Raw genomic sequence first — 18,506 nt, forward strand, 5'->3', positions numbered from 1 at the left:
GCCCCTGGGTTGCCTGCAATAATTCTTTGGGCCCACTATTCACAGCCTCTCCAAACTATAGTTCTGTTGGATCTCCCCTGGCCTGCCACTCTCTCCTGAAAATCCTAGCTTGAGCGTGCTTCCTTCTCCTGGACAACCCTGAAGGCATCGGGCAGGAGACTTCAGCCCTAAACTCTTCATCTTCCCTCCCAAATCCTCCCCTCTTCTTCACTTTTCCATCCTAGGTGACAACCTATTTATCAGAGAAGCAGCATGGCTTAGTGGAAAGAGCATGGGCTTGGGAGTCAGAGGTCGTGGGTTCTAATTCTGCCTCAGCCACTTGTCTGCAGTGTGACCTTGGGCAAATCACTTAACTTCTCTGTGCCTCAGTTACCTCATCTGTAAAAATGGGGATTTAAAAATGTGAGCCCCACATGGAACAATCTGATTACCCTGTATCTACCCCAGCGCTTAGAACAGTGCTCTGTACATAGTAAGTGCTTAACAAATACCATAATTATTATTATTATTATCAGTGTGGTGTTAGCAAGGCCTCAGACACCAGACCAAACTAAAACTTTGTTGCAGAGCTGTAGTGTGGTCCAAACTTCTCTCTGATGTCGCTGACAGGCCCGACTCAATGTAAAATGGAAAGAAGAGATCACGAACAATGAAGTTCTGGAATGTCGGCAATGTCTCAGGATCAAAGATGTGCTCATCTTAACACTGCTATGCTGGGTGGAAAGGGTGAGGAAATAAGGGACAGCAAGAGATGTGAATAGCTGTTGCATGGAGAGCTGAAATTGGGAAGCCGAAAGCAGAGGGGAGATGAAGCGTTGTAAGGAGGTTCTAAGGAGGGAAAACAGAGCCTCAGAGAGTGCTGCATCCCAGCTGAAAGCTTTTTTTACGGTATTTGTTAAGCTCCCTTTATGCGAAAAACTGCGCTAAGCGCTGGGGTTGATGCCAGATAATCAGATTGGATACAGTTCATGTTCCACTTGGGGTTTCCATTAGAAAGGAGGGAACTGAGGCCCAGAGAAGTGAAGGGGCTTGCCCAAGATCATACAACAAGTGGAGGAGTGGAGATGAGAGCTCAGGTCCATCCGACTCCCAATCACACGTTCTATCCACTAGGCCATTTTGCTTCTCAACTGGGCATCAATTACTGAATAATGTTGGTATTTGCTAAGCGCTTACTATGTGCAGAGCACTGTTCTAAGCACTGGGGTAGATACAGGGTAATCAGGCTGTCCCAAGTGAGACTCACAGTCTTAATCCCCATTTTACAGATGAGGTAACTGAGACACAGAGAAGTTAAGTGACTTGCCCACAGTCACACAATTCGAACCAATGACCTCTGACTCCCAAGCCCGTGCTCTTGCCACTGAGCCATGCTGCTTCTTCCTGAAGACAAGACCAGCATGGCACACTGCCACCAAGAAAGGATGCTTCATTTGGAAAGAGAGAAAAGGAATCAAAACAGAAAATAGTGCCAGATGCTACAAATACTGAGCACAAGCACAACATTACCATGAGGGGCCATGCTTTTGTGTTCCCATTGTGGGTGGGACTGTGCATTCCACATGGGTCTTTTCAGCCCAACAAACACACCCACACGCCCTCACTCTCTCTCTCTCTCTCTGTGGTGAACTTCACCACCAGTGGTGTCTCTGAATAGGCAGTTCAGCTCTGTTTTATAACAATACCACTTCCCTCCCCAGTCCTGAAGCCCACAACCTCGGCATTACTCTTGACCTCTCCCTCTCTTTCAATCCTCATGTTCAGTCTATGGAGAGGCACATTCTTGCATATTTTCTTGTTTACTATCAGATGATTCATTTCACTTCAACTGAACTCAATGCCATAATACCCACTTTACCTAAAGTCCCTACCCAAAATACTCTAGATTTTGAAAGAAAGCAGTTTTTAAAAGACTGGTTGTTCAGTGCCAGGTCCCACACGGATGTTGCTCTAAGACAGCCCCAATCTCCAAGGTTGGATGGTGATGGCTGCTTGTCCCAGAAAGTCCAATCTGAGAAAAATGCTGGAAAAATGACTTGAGAAGCCCTGGAGAACCCTGCCTGCCAACCCCCAGCCCTCCACCCTCATTAAAGGAAGCTATCCATGACTTTTCTGCTCTCCCTGCCTAACTCAGTGATCCCTCTGGGTCTTCAGGCAATCAATACACAGTGATGAGGCCTCCCCTTTTCTCCATCCTACTGAATGGGAGCAGGAAAGCTAATGGGAGGGGACAGGCAGCAAGTAGGCCGGGGCAGGAAGGTCAGATTCCCAAAGAAGCCCTAACTGCTTGCTCAGGTTGGAGGAGTTAAAAGTGAATAGCTGGAAGAGGTGGTGAGGACAGGGAAGAACACACGATCAGAAGAGCGGCACTCGATTGGTCACAGGTGAGATGGAAACCCACCACCCTGATGGGACTATGGAGACGAGAGTCCACTGTCACTCAGAGGGCCCACAAGTGCAACCTGGGTAGAAGGGTGTATGTGTGCGCACACTCGCCAATGAGAAGCAATGTGGCATAGTGGGTATATCACAGGTCTGGAAGTCCAAAGGTATAGTGTTCTGATCCTGGCTCCATCACTTGTCTACTGTGTGACCTTGGGCAAGTCATTTGACTTCTCTGGGACTCAGTTCCCTCACCTGTCAAATGGGGATTGAGACTGTGAGCTCCACATGGGACAGGGACTGTGTCCAACCCGATTTGCTTGTATCCACCCGAGTGCTTAGCAGAGTGCCTGGCACATCGTAAGCGCTTAAAGAATGCCACAATTATCTTCAATATTATTATTATGATCTGTGCGTGCATGGGGGAGAGAAACAAATAGCAAAGGTCGCTTGCGTGATGGGCGGTTTTGGCTGAGTCAGTAGCCATTCAAGGGCAACCGGGACTACTGTGCCCGGAGGCCAGAGCCCAGAGCCCCGCCTCCTACCCCCTTACCAGATATTGGAGCCTCTGCCTCTCAGTCTCGGGTGTGAACTCTGAAGACATGGGTGTGACGTCTCCCTTCTTGATGATGATGGCCCTGGAATAGACAGAAAGCAGCATCCGATTATCTTGTTTCTCCCACAGAGCAAAATACGCGGCAAATACTTGATAGATACGACCACCATCATTAGCATCCCGACTTGATCTTTCTTCGGCCTTGACTGTTACTTATGGGAAGGAAAAAAGTCAACTAGAGTCACCTGGCTCAGTGGGGATGGTGGGGAAGGGAAGAAAGCTGATTCTGGATTATCCACATCCAACCACCACATAACCCTCTCAACACTTACAGCAGAGAAGATTCAAAGTCACCAAACAATGTGTAGGAGCTCTTTCTGAATTGTGCTTGAGACTTGGTGATTTAATTATCATCAATCAACGGGATTTACTGAGCAGAACACTGTCCTAAGGGTTTGAGAGATTACAATACAATATTTGGTAGACACGTTCCCTACCCACAAGGAGTTTAGAGGGGGAGACAGACATTTAAAGAAATAAATTATGGATTGGTACATAAGTGCTGTGAGGAGGGTGGGGCAAATATCAAGTGCTTAAGAGGTGCAGATCCAAGTGCACAGATAGAGAGGGAGAGGGAGTATGGGAAAACAGGGTTTAATCTGGGAAGGCCTCTTAGAGGAGATGTGATTTTAATACGGCTTTGAAGGCGGGCAGACAGATGGTCTGTTGTAGAGGAAGGGGGAGGGAGTTCCAGGCCTTAAGGAGCACGTGAGCAAAAGAGTGGCAGTGAGACAGATGAGCTGGCAGTACAGCGAGTAAGTTAAAATTAGGGGAGGGAAGTATGTGGGCTGGGTTATAAGTAGGAAATTAGGGAGTTAGTAAGGAGGGGGTCAAGCTGATTGAGTGCCTTAAAACTGATGGTGAGGAGTTTCTGTTTGATGCGGAGGAGTTTCTGTTTGATGTGGAGATGGATGGGCAACCACTGGCATTTTCCTGAGCAGTAGGGAAACCTGGCCTGAACATTTCCGTAGAAAAATGATCCGGGCAGCAGAGTGAAGTTTGGACTGGAGTGGGGAGAGACAAGAGGCAGGCAGGTCACCAAGGACGCTGATGCAGTAATCAAGGTGCAGGAGGAGGAGTGCTTGGATTCATATGGTTCCAGTTTGGATGGAGACGAAAAGACGGATTATAGCGATATCGTGAGGGTGGAACTGGATTTGGTGACAGACTGAATATGTGGTTTGAATGACAGAGATGAGTTGAGAATAATGCTGAGTTTACAATCTTGGGAGATAGGAGATAGTAGTGTTTTCTACAATGATAGGAAAGACAGGGTAAAGGAGAGGAGGGTTTCTTAAGTCTGAGGTGCCAACAGGACATCCAGGTAGAGACATTCTGAAGTCAGGGGGAAATGTGAGCCTGCTGAATAGCAGAGGTCGGGCCTGAGAGGTAGAGATAGGGAATCATCCTTTTAGGGATTCATTCAGTCTTATTGAGTGCTTGCTGTGAGCAAAGCACTGTACTAAGCGCTTGGGAGAGTAAAATGTAACAACAGACACATTCCCTGCCCACAACAAACTTACAGTCTGGAGGGGGAGACAGACATTAATATAAACAAATAAAATACAGATATGTACCTAAGTGGTATGGGGCTGGGAGCAGGGATGAATAAAGGGAGCGAGTCAGGGTGAGGCAGAAGGGAGTGGAAGAGGAAAAAAGGAGGGCTTAGTCAGGGAAGACCTTTTGGAAAGTTACTGAAATGGAATCTAGGCCAGCATTCAGAGGAGGCCCCGCAGTCTTGCAGGACAAAATCCTGCAAAATAAAGCAGGGGTTGCTCTCCTCTCACCTCCACCTATGTGAAGCAGCATGACTCAGTGGAAAGAGCACGGGTTTAGGAGTCAGAGATCATAGGTTCTAATCCTGGCTCCACCACTTGTCAGCTGTGTGACTTTGGGCAAGTCACTTAACTTCTCTGTGCCTCACCTCAGGTAGTTCTCTATAACTATCTCATCTGTAAAATGGGGATTAAGACTGTGAGCCCCATGTGGGACAACCTGATTTCCTTGTATCTCCCCAGCACTTAGAACAATGCTTGGCACATAGTAAGTGCTTACCATTCATTCATTCATGTAGTATCAGTATCAACAGTATCAACTGGCTGTTATCTCAAACATTTTAAATCTGTAGTCAACATGTGGGAAAAGAGATGTGTCTTTTGTCCAAATTTGGATAAAATTCACTCCAAAGGGTCCCTAAATTAATTAATTAATTCATTCAATAGTGTTTATTGAGCGCTTACTATGTGCAGAGCACTGTACTAAGCACTTGAAATGTACAAATTGGTAACAGAGACTGTCCCTGCCCTTTGACGGGTTTACAGTCTAATCAAGGGAGACAGACAGACAAAAACAATAGCAGTAAATAGAATCAAAGGGATGAACATCTTATTAAAACTACAGCAATAAACAGAATCAAGATGATGTACATCTCATTAACAAAATAAATAGGGTAATGAAAATATATACAGTTGAGCGGACGAACACAGTGCTGAGGGGAGGAGAAGGGAGAGGGGGTGGAGCAGAGGAAAAGGGGGGAAAAGAGAGCTTAGCTGAGGGGCGGTGAAGGGGGGGTAGAGGAGCAGCAGAGGGAGCAGAGGGAAAAGGGGAAGCTCAGTCTGGGAAGGCCTCTTGGAGGAGGTGAACTCTAAGTAGGGTTTTGAAGAGGGGAAGAGAATTAGTTTGGCGGCGGTGAGGAGGGAGGGCATTCCAGGACCGCGGGAGGACGTGGCCCAGGGGTCGACGGCGGGATAGGTAAGAACAGGGGACGGTGAGGAGGTGGGTGGCAGAGGAGCGGAGCGTGCGGGGTGGGCAGTAGAAAGAGAGAAGGGAGGAGAGATTAACAGATACCATTATTATTATTATTATTATTACTCCTTGTGGGCAGGGACTGTGTCTACCAACTCTGTTGTACTATACTCTCCCAGGCGCTTAGCTCAGTGCTCTGCACATAGTAAGCGCTCAAAACAATTGATTGACTACAACTACTTTGGCTGGGTCTCAGGCCAACCATTTTCCAGTCACTGTTCACATCTAACAGTGGGGCCTGGGGGAAAGAGCAAAGGATTTAGAGAAGGAGAACATGCTCCTCCATTTACCTGCTGTGCGACCTCGGACACATTACCTAAATCTCTCAGTGTCTCTGTTTCTTCAATTGTAAAATGGGGATAAAATATCTGCTCTTCCTTCCCCTTAGACTATGACTCCTCAATGGAGCAGGGTCTGTGTCTAATCAGATTACTTTGTATCTGCCCCAAGTCTTAGCAGATAATAATAATAATAATGATGATGCATTTGTTAAGCACTTACTATGTGCCAAGCACTGTTCTAAACACTGGGATAGAGACAAGGTAATCACCAACCTCTCTTCCCCTCTTCAAAGCCCTGAGAGCTCACCTCCTCCAGGAGCCTTCCCAGACTGAGCCCTCCCTTTCACTCTGCCCCTCCCCTACCATGCCCCTACTCCCTCCCTCTGCTCTACCCCCTTTCCCTCCCCACAGCACTTGTGTATATTTGTAAATATTATTTATTGCTCTATTTATTTTATTAATGATGTGTATATATCTATGATTCTATTTATCTATTTTGATGGTATTGATGCCTACTTGTTTTGCTGTCTCCCCGTTTTAAGCTGTGACCCCTTGTTGGGCAGGGATTGTGTCTGTTGCCAAACTGCACATTCCAAGTGCTTACTACAGTGCTCTGCACAAAATAAACTCTCAATAAATATGATTGAATGAATGAATCAGGGTTTCCCTCGCAGAGCTCACAGACTTCATCCCCATTTTACAGATGAGGGAACCGAGGCCCAGAGAAGTGAAGTGACTGGCCCAAAGTCACACAGCTGACAAATGGCAGAACAGGATTAGAAGGCAGAACAGGATTAGAACCCACAACCTGTGACTCCCAAGCCCGGGCTCTTTCCACTAAGCTATGCTGCTTCTCCAGTAGGTGCTTCAAACTGTCTTCATAATCATCATCATTATCAATAATAGTGATGACGATGATAAAGACAATAATGAGACTAATACAATAATATTGAACCATAAATAATAATAGAACATAATAATGGTAAACAACAATAAAAAACACACCCATTCTTGCTGCAAACTGTAATGGCTGAGTGAATTCTGGTCACCACATATCTAGCCAACTCCATGCCAGAAAGAGGCTAAAGACCATATACATCCTTCCAAATGACTCAGAACTAGCAAGTTATTGAGAAGCAGCATGGTCTAGTGGAAAGAGCATGGATCTGGGAGTCAGAAGACGTAGGTTCTAATCCTGGCTCCACCACTTGTGTTTCTGTGTGACCTTGGGCAAGTCACTTCACTTCTCTGTACCTCGGTTACCTCATCTGGAAAATGGGGATCAATAATGTGACCTCCATGTGGGTCATGGACTGTGTCTAACCGAGATTAGCTTGTCCAGTGCTTAGTACGGTGCCTGGCACATTCATTCAATTCATTCATTCCATCGTATTTATTGAGCACTTACTATATGCAAAGCACTGTATCAAGTGCTTGGGAGACTACAATATAGCAATAAACGGACACATTCCCTGCACACAGTGAGTTTACAGCCTAGAGGGGCAGACAGACATGAAGAGAAATAAATTACAAATAGGACATAAGTGCTGAGGGCTGGGAGGAGGGAGAAATAAACTTTGCACACAGTAAGCATTTAACAAATACCATTAAAAATTTCTTTCCTTTCCATAATCTAATTCATTAAATCATCATCTTGACCAGATTGATTCTTCTATATTTTATTTCACCCAATGCACTTTCATTTGACTAGGGTTCAGGTTGCTGGGAATATTTTGCACTCAACATCCAAACAGGTGGATGAACTTTTCACATGGATCCAGGGGCCGAAATCTGAAGGAGGGGAACTTTCTTTACAGTGACACCCTGAGAATGAATAAATGACAGAACCTTTAAATCCCATCGCCGCAGCCTATGTGATCCTCTGCTCTCTGGATCAATTTTTGGAATGCTTTCAGTCAAAAGCAGAGTAGCAGCAGTGACAGGACTTCAAAGGAGACCGAGTACACAGACAGGCTAACAAGGCTCAGACGCGGTATCGTCTGGACACCCAGACTTTCAAGCTGCCTCCTACCAGTGTGTGGCATGACTTTCACACCCTCCCGGCAAATGACTACTTCTAGTTCACTCACACCGGGTGTTGTTTTTTTTTTCAACTAAAATGATAGAGTTAGTTGGAAGCACATAGCTTTTGCCACGCACCTACTGTGACAAAGTTTACTGCGGAATCTTTTGAATGTTGACTGGGAATGTTTCTGCTAACTCTGTTGTAGTGTACTCTTCTGAGTGCTTAACATAGTGATCAGCACATAGTAAGCACTCAGCGAATACCACTGATTGACTGAATCATTGAATGGGCAGTGAAAGGGAGTATGGAGCATAGTGAATGCCAAATACTTTCACTGCCCATTCAATGATTCCCATGCATGGGAATATTCTGAGGATGAATAATAATAACAATAATAATGATTACGGTATTTGTTAAGTGCTTACTATGTGCCAGGCACTGTATTAAGCGCTGGGGTGGATACCAGCAAATCAGGTTGGACAGAGTCCCTGTCCAACATGGGGCTCACAATCTCGATCCCCATTTTACAAATGAGGTAACTGAGGCACAGAGAAGTGAAGTGACTTGCCCAAGGCAAACAACAGACAAGCACCAGAGCCGGCATTATTGTTATTATTATTATTATGGTATTTGTTAAGCGCTTACTATATGCCAAGCACTGTTATCATTAGAACCCATGACCTTCTGAATCCCAGGCCTGTTCTCTATCCACCATGCCATACTGCTTCTCAATTAATGAACTGTATCAGGAAAGCCGTGGAGGATATTAATGGAGACATAACAATTGTGGTATTTGTTAAGCGCTTCCCTGTCTCACAAGCCCATAACCTTGGCGTTGTCCTCAACTCATCTCTCATTTCTGCCACATATTCAATCTGTCAGTTCTACCCTCACAACGTCGCTAAAATCTGCACTTTCCTCTCCATCCCAACTACTACTATGCTGATCCAACCTGCCTTGACTAGCATATCAGCCTCCTCGCTGACCTCTCTGCCTCCTGTCTCTTTCCACTCCAGTTCATACTTCACTCTTCTGCGCAGATCACTTTTCTAAATAACTATTCAGTCCACATCTCCCCATTCCTCAACAACCTCCAGTGATTGCCCATCTACTTCTGCATCAAACAGAAACTTCTTACCATCAGTTTTAAAGCACTCAATTGGCTCACCCCCTTCTACCTCACCTCACTGATGTCCCACTATTAGTCTGCACATTTCATTCCTCTGACTGTTAACCTACTTACGGTACCTCAATCTCAACTACCTTGCCGCTGACCCCTTGTCCACATCCTCCCTCTGGCCTGGAACTCCCTCCCCCTCCATATATGCCAGACCACCATTCTCTCCACCTTCACAGCATTATTAAGGTCGCATCTCCTCCAAGAGGCCTTCCCTGTTTAAGACCTCTTTCCCCTTCTGTATCGCCTATGCCCTTGGCTCTGTACCCTTTAAGCACTTGATCTCACCCTACCCTCTACCCCACAGCACTTACGTACACACATAATTATTTATTTCTTTCCATGTCCGTCTCCCTCTCTAGATTGTAAGCTCCTTGTGGGCAGGGAACTTGTCTGCCAACTCTGTTGTACTGTTCTCTCCCACATGTTTAGGACAATGCTCTGCGCAAAGTAAACACCCAATGCTACTGTTCTCTCCCAAAGATTTAGTGCAGTATCCTGAACATACTAATTGTTTAATAAATACTACTGACTGATCTTCAGATGTAAATATTTTGGGAAAGAGCATGGGCTTGGGGGTCAGAGGATCTGGGTACTAATCCTGACTCTGCCACTCATCTGCTGTCTCACCTTGGCCATGTCACTTAACTTCTCAGTGCCTCACTTTCCTCACTTGTAAAATTCAATAGCATTTATTGAGTGCTTATTATGTGCAGAACATTGTACTAAGCGCTTGGAATGTACAAATCAGCAACAGATTGGCAACAGATAGGGATTCAATACCTGTTCTCCCTCCCAGGAAGACCATTAGCCCCAGGTGGGTCAGGAACTGTGTCCAACCTGATTACCTTATTTCTACCCCAGTGCTCAGTACACTGTTTGTCACATAGTGGCCTACTGGAAAAAGCATGGGTCTGGGAGTCAGAAGACCCGGGATCTAACTTGACTCTGCCACATACCTACTGCGTGACCTTGGGCAAATCACTTAACTTCTCTGGGCCTCGGTTCCCTAAACTGAAAAATGGGGATTCAATACCCATTCTCCCTCCTACTTGGACTGTGAGCCCCCGTGGAACCTGATTATCTTTTATCTAACCCAGCGCTTAGTACGGTGCTTGGCAGATAGTAAATGCACAATAAATACCTCAGTTATTATTATTATTACGGTAACATAGACAAACTATTTTAAATAAGTGATAACTGAATGTGTTTCATCATCCTGTATAACAGGGAGTTTTCCAACAGGAGTGATCAAAGTCCCTCTCTCTTGAAACTTGAAGAGCGAGAAACTGCACAGGAAGGTTGATTCTAGAGCAGGCAGTTTTGGCAGTGCCACGAACACTCTTTCAGCCCTGCCAGTCGTAATTCCGCTGGGGCTTGGAAAGTAGGCGGATAAGGGTGTGGCACAATGAGAAAGGCCTGTGCGTTTCTTAATAATAATAGTGGCATTTGTTAAGCACTTACTATATGCCAAGCACCATTTTAAGCACTGGAATAGATACAAGGTCATCAGGTTGGACAAAGTCCCTGTCCCACATGGGGCTCAGTCTTTATCTCGTTTTACAGATGAAGTAACTGAGGCCCAGAGAAGCTAAGTGACTTGCCCAAGGTCACACAGCAGACAGGTGACAGAGCCTAGACTAGAATCCAGATTCTTCTGACTTCCCAGGCCTGTGCTCTATCCATTAAGCCCATGGTAGCCACTACAGGCAGAACCAGGACTAGAACTGTCAAGTCTCCTCATTCCCAGAATAGTGCTCTCCCTCATTAGATTGTAAGATCTCTGTGGACAGGACCATGCCTACCGACTGTTCTGCACTCTACCAAATGTTCAGTACAGTGCTCCACAGCATGGCCAAGTGGAAAGAGCATGGGCTTGGGAGTCAGAGGACCTGGGTTCTAATCTTGGCTCTGCCAACTGCCTGCTGAGTGTAAGCCCGTCAAAGGGCAGGGACTGTCTCTATCTGTTACCGATCTGTACATTCCAAACGCTTAGTACAGTGCTCTGCACATAGTAAGCACTCAATAAATACTATTGAATGAGTGAACTTGACCTCCCTGGACCAGTTTCCTCAGCTGCAATACCTGTTCAATCAATATTTACCAAGTGTCTACTGTGTGAAGAGCACTACAGTAAGCACTTGGGAAATTACAACACGATACAGTTGATTAGATCTCTGACTCCAGGTAGCCAACAGTCTAAAAGTGAAGAGATAGTAGTGCCACATTATTATTATACTAAAATAAATTACATATAGGGGAGATGGCAGAGCGTAAATATATGTACATAAGTGCTATGAGACTGAGGGTGGGGTGGATATCAAATGCTTGAAGGAAGCATCCCCTCAGGATCACACGTGGCGAGTTTCTAGTCCTCTACCAGTCTTGGCTACAGGAGGGAGAGTCAAGCAGAGGCCTACCCATTCCATTCCTACCTTGGCCCGTGGCTAGTGAGTGGAAGGCAATCTGATACAGGTCAAAACTCTCCCATGCTGGGCAGCAGCAGTAAGGGAGAGAGTCAAGGGCAGAGACTCAAGTTTACTGCACAGAAGGCAATGGTAAACCACTTCCATATTTTTACCAAGAAAAGTCTAAGAATCCACTACCAGAACGATTGCAGATAGAGGTGGGGCGTTCTGCGAGAGCGGTCCATGGAATCGCTATGGGTCGGAAACGACTCCACAGCATAAGACAAGACAAAGGATAAAGATCTGAGTGTGTAAGTGATTCAGCAGGAAGAGCTATCAAATAAGGGAAATAAGGGCTTAGTCGGTGAAGGCATCTTGGAGAAGATGTGATTTTGGACGTCTTTGAGGATGGGGAGAGTGGTGGTCTATCATACTTGCAGGGGGAGGGAGTTCCAGGCCACAGTAAGGATGGGGACGAGTGGTCAGTGGTGAGACTACCTAATCTGTGAGCCTCATGTGGGATAGGGACAATATCTGAGTTGAATACCTTGTATCTACCCTAGTGCTTAGTGCATTGCTGAACACATGGTGAGTGCTTAGCAAATATCCAATTATTATTATTATATACCACTGATTGAGTGCTCTTTCTACTGCATTTTCTCTCTCTCTCTTTCTCTCTCTCTCTCTCTCTCACACACACACACACACATATTATAGGATGAGTACTTGTAGATTCATTCATTCATTCAATTGTATTTATTGAGCGCTTACTGTGTGCAGAGCACTGTACTAAGCTCTTGGACAGTACAATTCGGCAACACATGGAGACAATCCCTACCCAACAATGGGCTTACCATCTAGAAGGGGGGGAGACAGACAATAAAACAAGTAGGCATCAATAGCATCAATATAAATACATACAAATACACACATCATTAATAAAATATATAGAATAATAAATATGTACAAATATACACAAGTGCTGAGGGAGATAGAGCAGAGGGAGGGAGTCAGGTTCATGGGGAGGAGGAGCAGAGGAAAAGGGGGGCTCAGTTTGGGAAGGCTTCCTGGAGGAGGGAGCTTTCCCAAAATACTTGAAATGGATAAATTTCACAGTAGGATCAGTGCTTCCGTAAAATATTTCATATTAGAAAATATATGAGGAAGGAGGAGTGAAGGGGGAAGCAGTGTGGTCTAGTGGATACAGCCTGAGCCTGTGGGTCAGAGGACCTGGGTTCTACCCCAGCTCTGCCATTTGTCTGCTGTGTGACCTTAGGGCAAGTCACCTCGCTACTATGGGGCTCAGTTTCCTCAAGCACAAAATGGACGGCAGTGGCTAGTGAGTGGACGGCAATCTGCTACAAGTCAAAACATGATCTATAAGCCCCACATGGGACAGGGCCTGTATCCAACCTGACTGACTTGTATTTGAAGAAAGTAATTGAAGAGCAGGCTCCCAGTGTGCTGAACGGGGAGTCCCCTCCATTATTCCTGAGTTGGACCACACATCTCTCCTTAAAGGTGGCTCTGAAGGTAGGGGGGACTCTGGGCGAGACTGGGTGACGCATTGGCACTCACTGTGGGAAGCAGCGTGGCCTAGTGGATAGTGCCCGGGTCTGGGAGTCAGAAGGACCTGGGTTCTAATCCCAGCTCCACCCCTTGTCTGCTGTGTGACCTCAGGCAAGTCATTTCTTTCTACAGAAATGCCCAGGGCATGTCACCTCCCTCCTCAAAAATCTCCAATGGTTGCCGATCAACCTTTGCATCAAGCAATGGCTTCAAAACTCTTCATCCCCTTGATCCCTCCTACCTCACCTCCCTTCTCTCCTTCTACAGCCCACCCCGTACACTCCGCTCCTCTGCCACTCACCTCCTCACTGTGCCTCGTTCTCCCTTGTGCCGCCGTTGACCCCTGGCCCACATCCTACCTCTGGCCTGGATTGCTCTCCCTCCTCACATCTGCCAAACTAGATCATTTCCCCCCTTTAAAGCCCTATTGAAAGCTCACCTCCTCCAAGCTCCCAGACTGAGCTCCCCTTTTCCTCTGCTCCTCCTCCCCTCCCCATCGGCCCTACTCCCTCCCTCTGCTCTACCGCCCTCCTAGCCCCACAGCACTTGTGTATATATGTACGTATTATATTGATGCCTGTTTACTTGTTTTGTTTCGCTGTCTGCCTCCCTGCTTCCAGACCGAGCCCATTGTTGGGTAGGGATGGTTTCTGTTTATTGCCGAACTGTACTTTCCAAGTGCTTGGTATAGTGCTCTGCACCCAGCTAAGTCCTCAATAAATACAACCGAATGAATGAATTTCACTTCTCTGGGCTTCAGTTCCCTCATCTATAAAATGGGGATTAAGAGTGTGAGCTCCTTGTGAGACAGGGATTGTGCCCAATGTGATTAGCTTGCATCTACCCCAGTGTTTAGAATAGTGCTTTGCACATAGTAAGAACTTCACAAATACCATCGTTATCATCATTACAAGCACAAGAAGCGTGGCCTAGTGGATAGAGCATGGGCCTAGGAGTTAGAAGGAGCTGGGGCCTAATCCCCGCTCTGCCACTTGTCTGCTGTGGGATCTGGGGCAAGTCACTTCCCTTCTCTGGCCTCAGTTACCTCGTCTATAAAATGGGGATTAAGACTGTGAGCCCCACCTGGGACAGGGACTATGTCCAACCTAATTACTTTGTAAGTACCCAGTGTTTAGTAGAGTGCCTGGCACATAGTAAGTGCTTAACAAATACCATAAAAAAAAAAAAAAGAAAGATGGAAACACCTGGAGACCAAAAGTTTCGGAAGCAACCGGCTTCTTTCCCTGGCAGAAAGGAAACAGCAGATGTGAAGGCGAGTGGCTTTGTGGGGTTTTTCAACCTGCTATTCACTATCTTTTTCTGTGTGGGCTAAATATTTGTCTTTAAAAAAGGAAACTCACCAAACGCCTCTTCACGTTGATCCTATGTGTAAATCATGCCTCTACCAATGCCCTTGTCAGACACAGAGTGGGCTGGCAGGTCGGGTAGAGATATAAAACACATTTCAGAGCTAAAGCCCACTTAATCTCAACTCCCACTCCCTTCTGCATTGCCCTGACTTGCTCCTTTTGCTTTTTCCCCTTCTCCCAGCCCCACAGTACTTATGTATATATCTGTCATTTTATTTTATATTAATGTCTGTTTATATTGATGTCTGTCATTCCCCCTCTGTGAGCTCGCTGTGGACAGGGACAGTCTGTCACCGTTTATTGTTGTATTGTAATAATAATAATAATGATGATGGTATTTGTTAAGCGCTTACTATGTGCCAAGCACTGTTCTAAGCGCTGGGGGAGATACAAGGTAATCAGGTTGTCCCCTGTGGGGCGCACAGTCTTAATCCCCATTTTACAGATGAAGTAACTGAGGCACAGAGAAGTTAAGAACTTGCCCAAAGTCACATAGCTGACAAGTGGCGGAGTCAGAATTAGAACCCATGACCTCTGACTCCTAAGACCGTGCTCTTTCCACTGAACCACGCTAACTGTACTTTTCCAAGCACTTAGTACAGTGCTTTGCACACAGTAAGTGCTAAATAAGTATGAATGAATGAATGAATGAATGGGAGGAATGAAGAGCCCCCTCAGATACTGAAGCTGGTGTTGTTGAAATTTTACACGAGCTCTTGTTTCCTGTTGGCCAGCTGAATAGGGTAGCAGAACAGTCTAACAGCAAGTGAGAAAACAGACCTCATTCCTGACTTGGATTTGCTGAATACATATTTGATTTTGAGAAGTAGCATGGTCTAGTGATTAGAACACGGGCCTGGGAGTCAGAGGGCTTCGGTTCAATTCCCAACTCTGCTCCTTGCTTGATATATGACCTTGGGTAAGTCATTTAATTTCTCTGTTCCTCCTTTTGTAAAACATGAATTAAGACTGTGAGCCCCATGTGGGACATGGGCTGTGTCCAACCCAACTATCTTGCAGCTACCCGTACCGCTTAGTACAGTGCCTGGAACAAAGGGAGCGCTTAACAAATATCTTTAAAAAGGGCTTACAGCCTTACATTGTCTCTCTGCTTTGGTTAAATTGGCTCACCTTGGGTCTTGTTTAACTCTCACTGTGTCCAATCTAATTACTTTATATCTACACCAGTGCTTAGTACAGTCTTAAAGAAGTAGTGTGGCTTAATGGATAGGGCACGGGCCTGCAAGTCAGAGGACCTGGGTTCTAATCCCAGCTCCGCTTCACATATGCTGTGTAACCTTGGGCAAGTCACTTAACTTCTCTTGATTTCAGTTACCTCATCTGTAAAATGGGAATCAGGAGTGTGAACCCAATGTGGGATAAGGACTGTGTCCAACCTGATTAACTTTGAGTCTACCCCAGTGCTTAGAACAGGGCTTGGCACATAGTAAGCACCTAACAAGTACCATAATTATTATTGTTATAGTGCCTGGCACACAGTAAGTGCTTAAAATATACCACAGAAAAGTAAGCACTTTTGAAATACCATCACTATTATTAGCGTTATGCAGATGGGAAAGGACGATCCAGATTTCATCCCCTCTCCTCTACCGGGGGGGGGGGGGGGGGTAAATGTCACAATCTGCCTGCTGATACCCTCAAACAGAACAGGGACAGTCACGAGAGAGCGGACATCATCCCAAGTAACTCTCTTTTAAATTGAAAGGGCAAAGAACCCATTAGTGAACAGGTTCCAAACGCAATTTCACCAATGTCAGTAGGGCTTGGAGCTCTGGTGGATCACAGAAGGCATTTCTGACACTAAGAGATGCCATATTTCCTTTACCCACTTTTCCGCTGAAAGGGAGTTGAAATGCAAGATCAAATGCAATGTTCTTAACATGGAGGAAATAAATCTGGTAAAAAGTAACAGAAGAGAAACCATTTGGAAAATGTTTTTTGATGGTAAATGTCAAATCCAAGCCACAGGGAGAATGCCTCTTTTTTGTCAAGAAACACTGAAAACTTGGAATTTTACTTAACGGAGGGAGAAAGGGTCTGGTCTGTTGAAAAGGAATGAGAACACAGCATGCGTAGTGGATACAGCCAGTCCTGAGAGACAGAAGGACTTGGGGACTAAACCCAGCTCTGCCACTTGTCTGCTGTGTGATCTTGGGCAAGTCACTTCCCTTCCTCTGTGCCTCAGTTAAGTCATCTGTAAAATGGGGATTGAAACTGTGTGTCTCATGTGGGACAGGGACTTTTTCCAACCTGATTTGCTTGTATCCACCCCAGTGCTTAGTAAAGTGCCTGATACATAATAAGTGTTTAACAAATAGCACAGTTATTATTATTAAGTGTGTAAATGGGAAAGAGAGCAGGAATGAAAACAGGGAATGCAGCAGGATTTGGCTATATTCTGAAGAGATCCAGACTGTGTATCCTGATTTGGTGTGATCTAAAGTAGCTGAGAGAAAAAAAAACGAATCTCACAAAGGCTACAATTGGCATCCATTCACTCCAATTTCTAACAAACCCAATCACGAACACCAGGCCTCACCCTTACATTAGGATTTGCAGCCTTTATTCACCTCTCACTCAGCCCGATAGCATTAATGTACATAGCTGCAATGTATTTATATTAGTCAATCATATTTACTGAGACTTACAGTGTACAGAGCATTGTACTAAGCACTTGAGAGAGTATACTATTACCATACCATATAACAGACACATTCCCTGCCCACAATATTAATACCTGTTTCTCCCTCTAGACTGTAAACTCACTGTGGGCAGGGAACGTGTCTATCGACTCAGTTGCAGTGTACTCTCCCAAGCACTTAGTACAGCGCTCTGACACAGTAAGTGCTCAATAAATACCACTGATTAATAGTCCAACTTGAAATACTGGCTCAGGTCTTTCTCCAAATGTGGAAACAAAGCGTACAGATAAAAATGGTCTGAAAATAGGTGAAGGGAGTAGACATTTCAGGGAGCAAAAGTCTCCCTCAGTTCGGTTTACTAAATCAAAGTGTTTTTTGCTTCTAACACTCTGCCTGTTTTGAAATGGCCCAGAATAGTTTCTGAATGTCAGAATTCAGCCACTTCCCACAAACATCTCCATCAGCAACCTTCACGCAACAAAAACGCCAGCTTATGTTTTACAGATTCAGTAGAACTTTGAAGAACATTTCTCAGTACTCAATTATTTCTGAAAGTGACATTTGAAAGTCAATTGTCTTAAAGTACAAGGGACTAAAAAGTTATTAAAAATCCGATGATGCAAAAGTTTATATAATGCCACAATTTTATTTCCATTTTCACCTCCTCCATATTCTCCTCAGAACCCAGATTCTCAACTACCGTATTTTCAGCAGTTCTTTAGGATCTCCTGAGAAGCTTGACAAAGCTCCTACTTATATTTCATAACTATCTCTCTAGTAGAGAAGCAGCATGGCTTAGTAGAAAGAGCATGGGCTTGGGAATCAGAGGTCGTGAGTTCTAATCCTAGCTCCGCCACTTGTCAGCTGTGTGACTTAACTGCTTGGTGCCTCAGTTACTTCATCTGTATAATGGGGATTAAGACTGTGGGCCCCACCTGATAACTTTGTATCTACCGGTATTTAGAACAGTGCTTGGCACATAGTAAGCACTTAAATAGCATTATTATTATTATCATTATTATCTACTGAGTGCATGCAGAGCAATGACTTAAGCACTTGTGAGCGTTCAGGTCAGCTAGAAGACACAGACCCTGTTCTCAAGGAGTTTACAATCTAGCAGAGGAACCAGACATTAAAATATTACCTAAATTGCAAACCCAGTTTAATCTTCCTTTCAATAAATCGTATTTACTGAGCACTGACAGTGTG

At 45.2% G+C, this 18,506-nt stretch overlaps 1 protein-coding gene across 1 annotated transcript in view; it reads right to left on the bottom strand.

The window, feature by feature from the left end:
* The window catches only part of PPM1H (protein phosphatase, Mg2+/Mn2+ dependent 1H), a 258,156-nt gene that overhangs the window by 59,442 nt on the left and 180,208 nt on the right, over positions 1-18,506 (bottom strand). Inside the window, exon 6 of the mRNA XM_029057431.2 lies at positions 2,936-3,020. Within this exon, the coding sequence (XP_028913264.1) occupies positions 2,936-3,020 (85 nt within the window). The remainder of the gene's footprint in view (positions 1-2,935; positions 3,021-18,506) is intronic.

The sequence above is a fragment of the Ornithorhynchus anatinus genome, chromosome 2 (assembly GCF_004115215.2).
Source record: "Ornithorhynchus anatinus isolate Pmale09 chromosome 2, mOrnAna1.pri.v4, whole genome shotgun sequence".
NCBI classification, from domain to species: Eukaryota; Metazoa; Chordata; class Mammalia; order Monotremata; family Ornithorhynchidae; genus Ornithorhynchus; species Ornithorhynchus anatinus.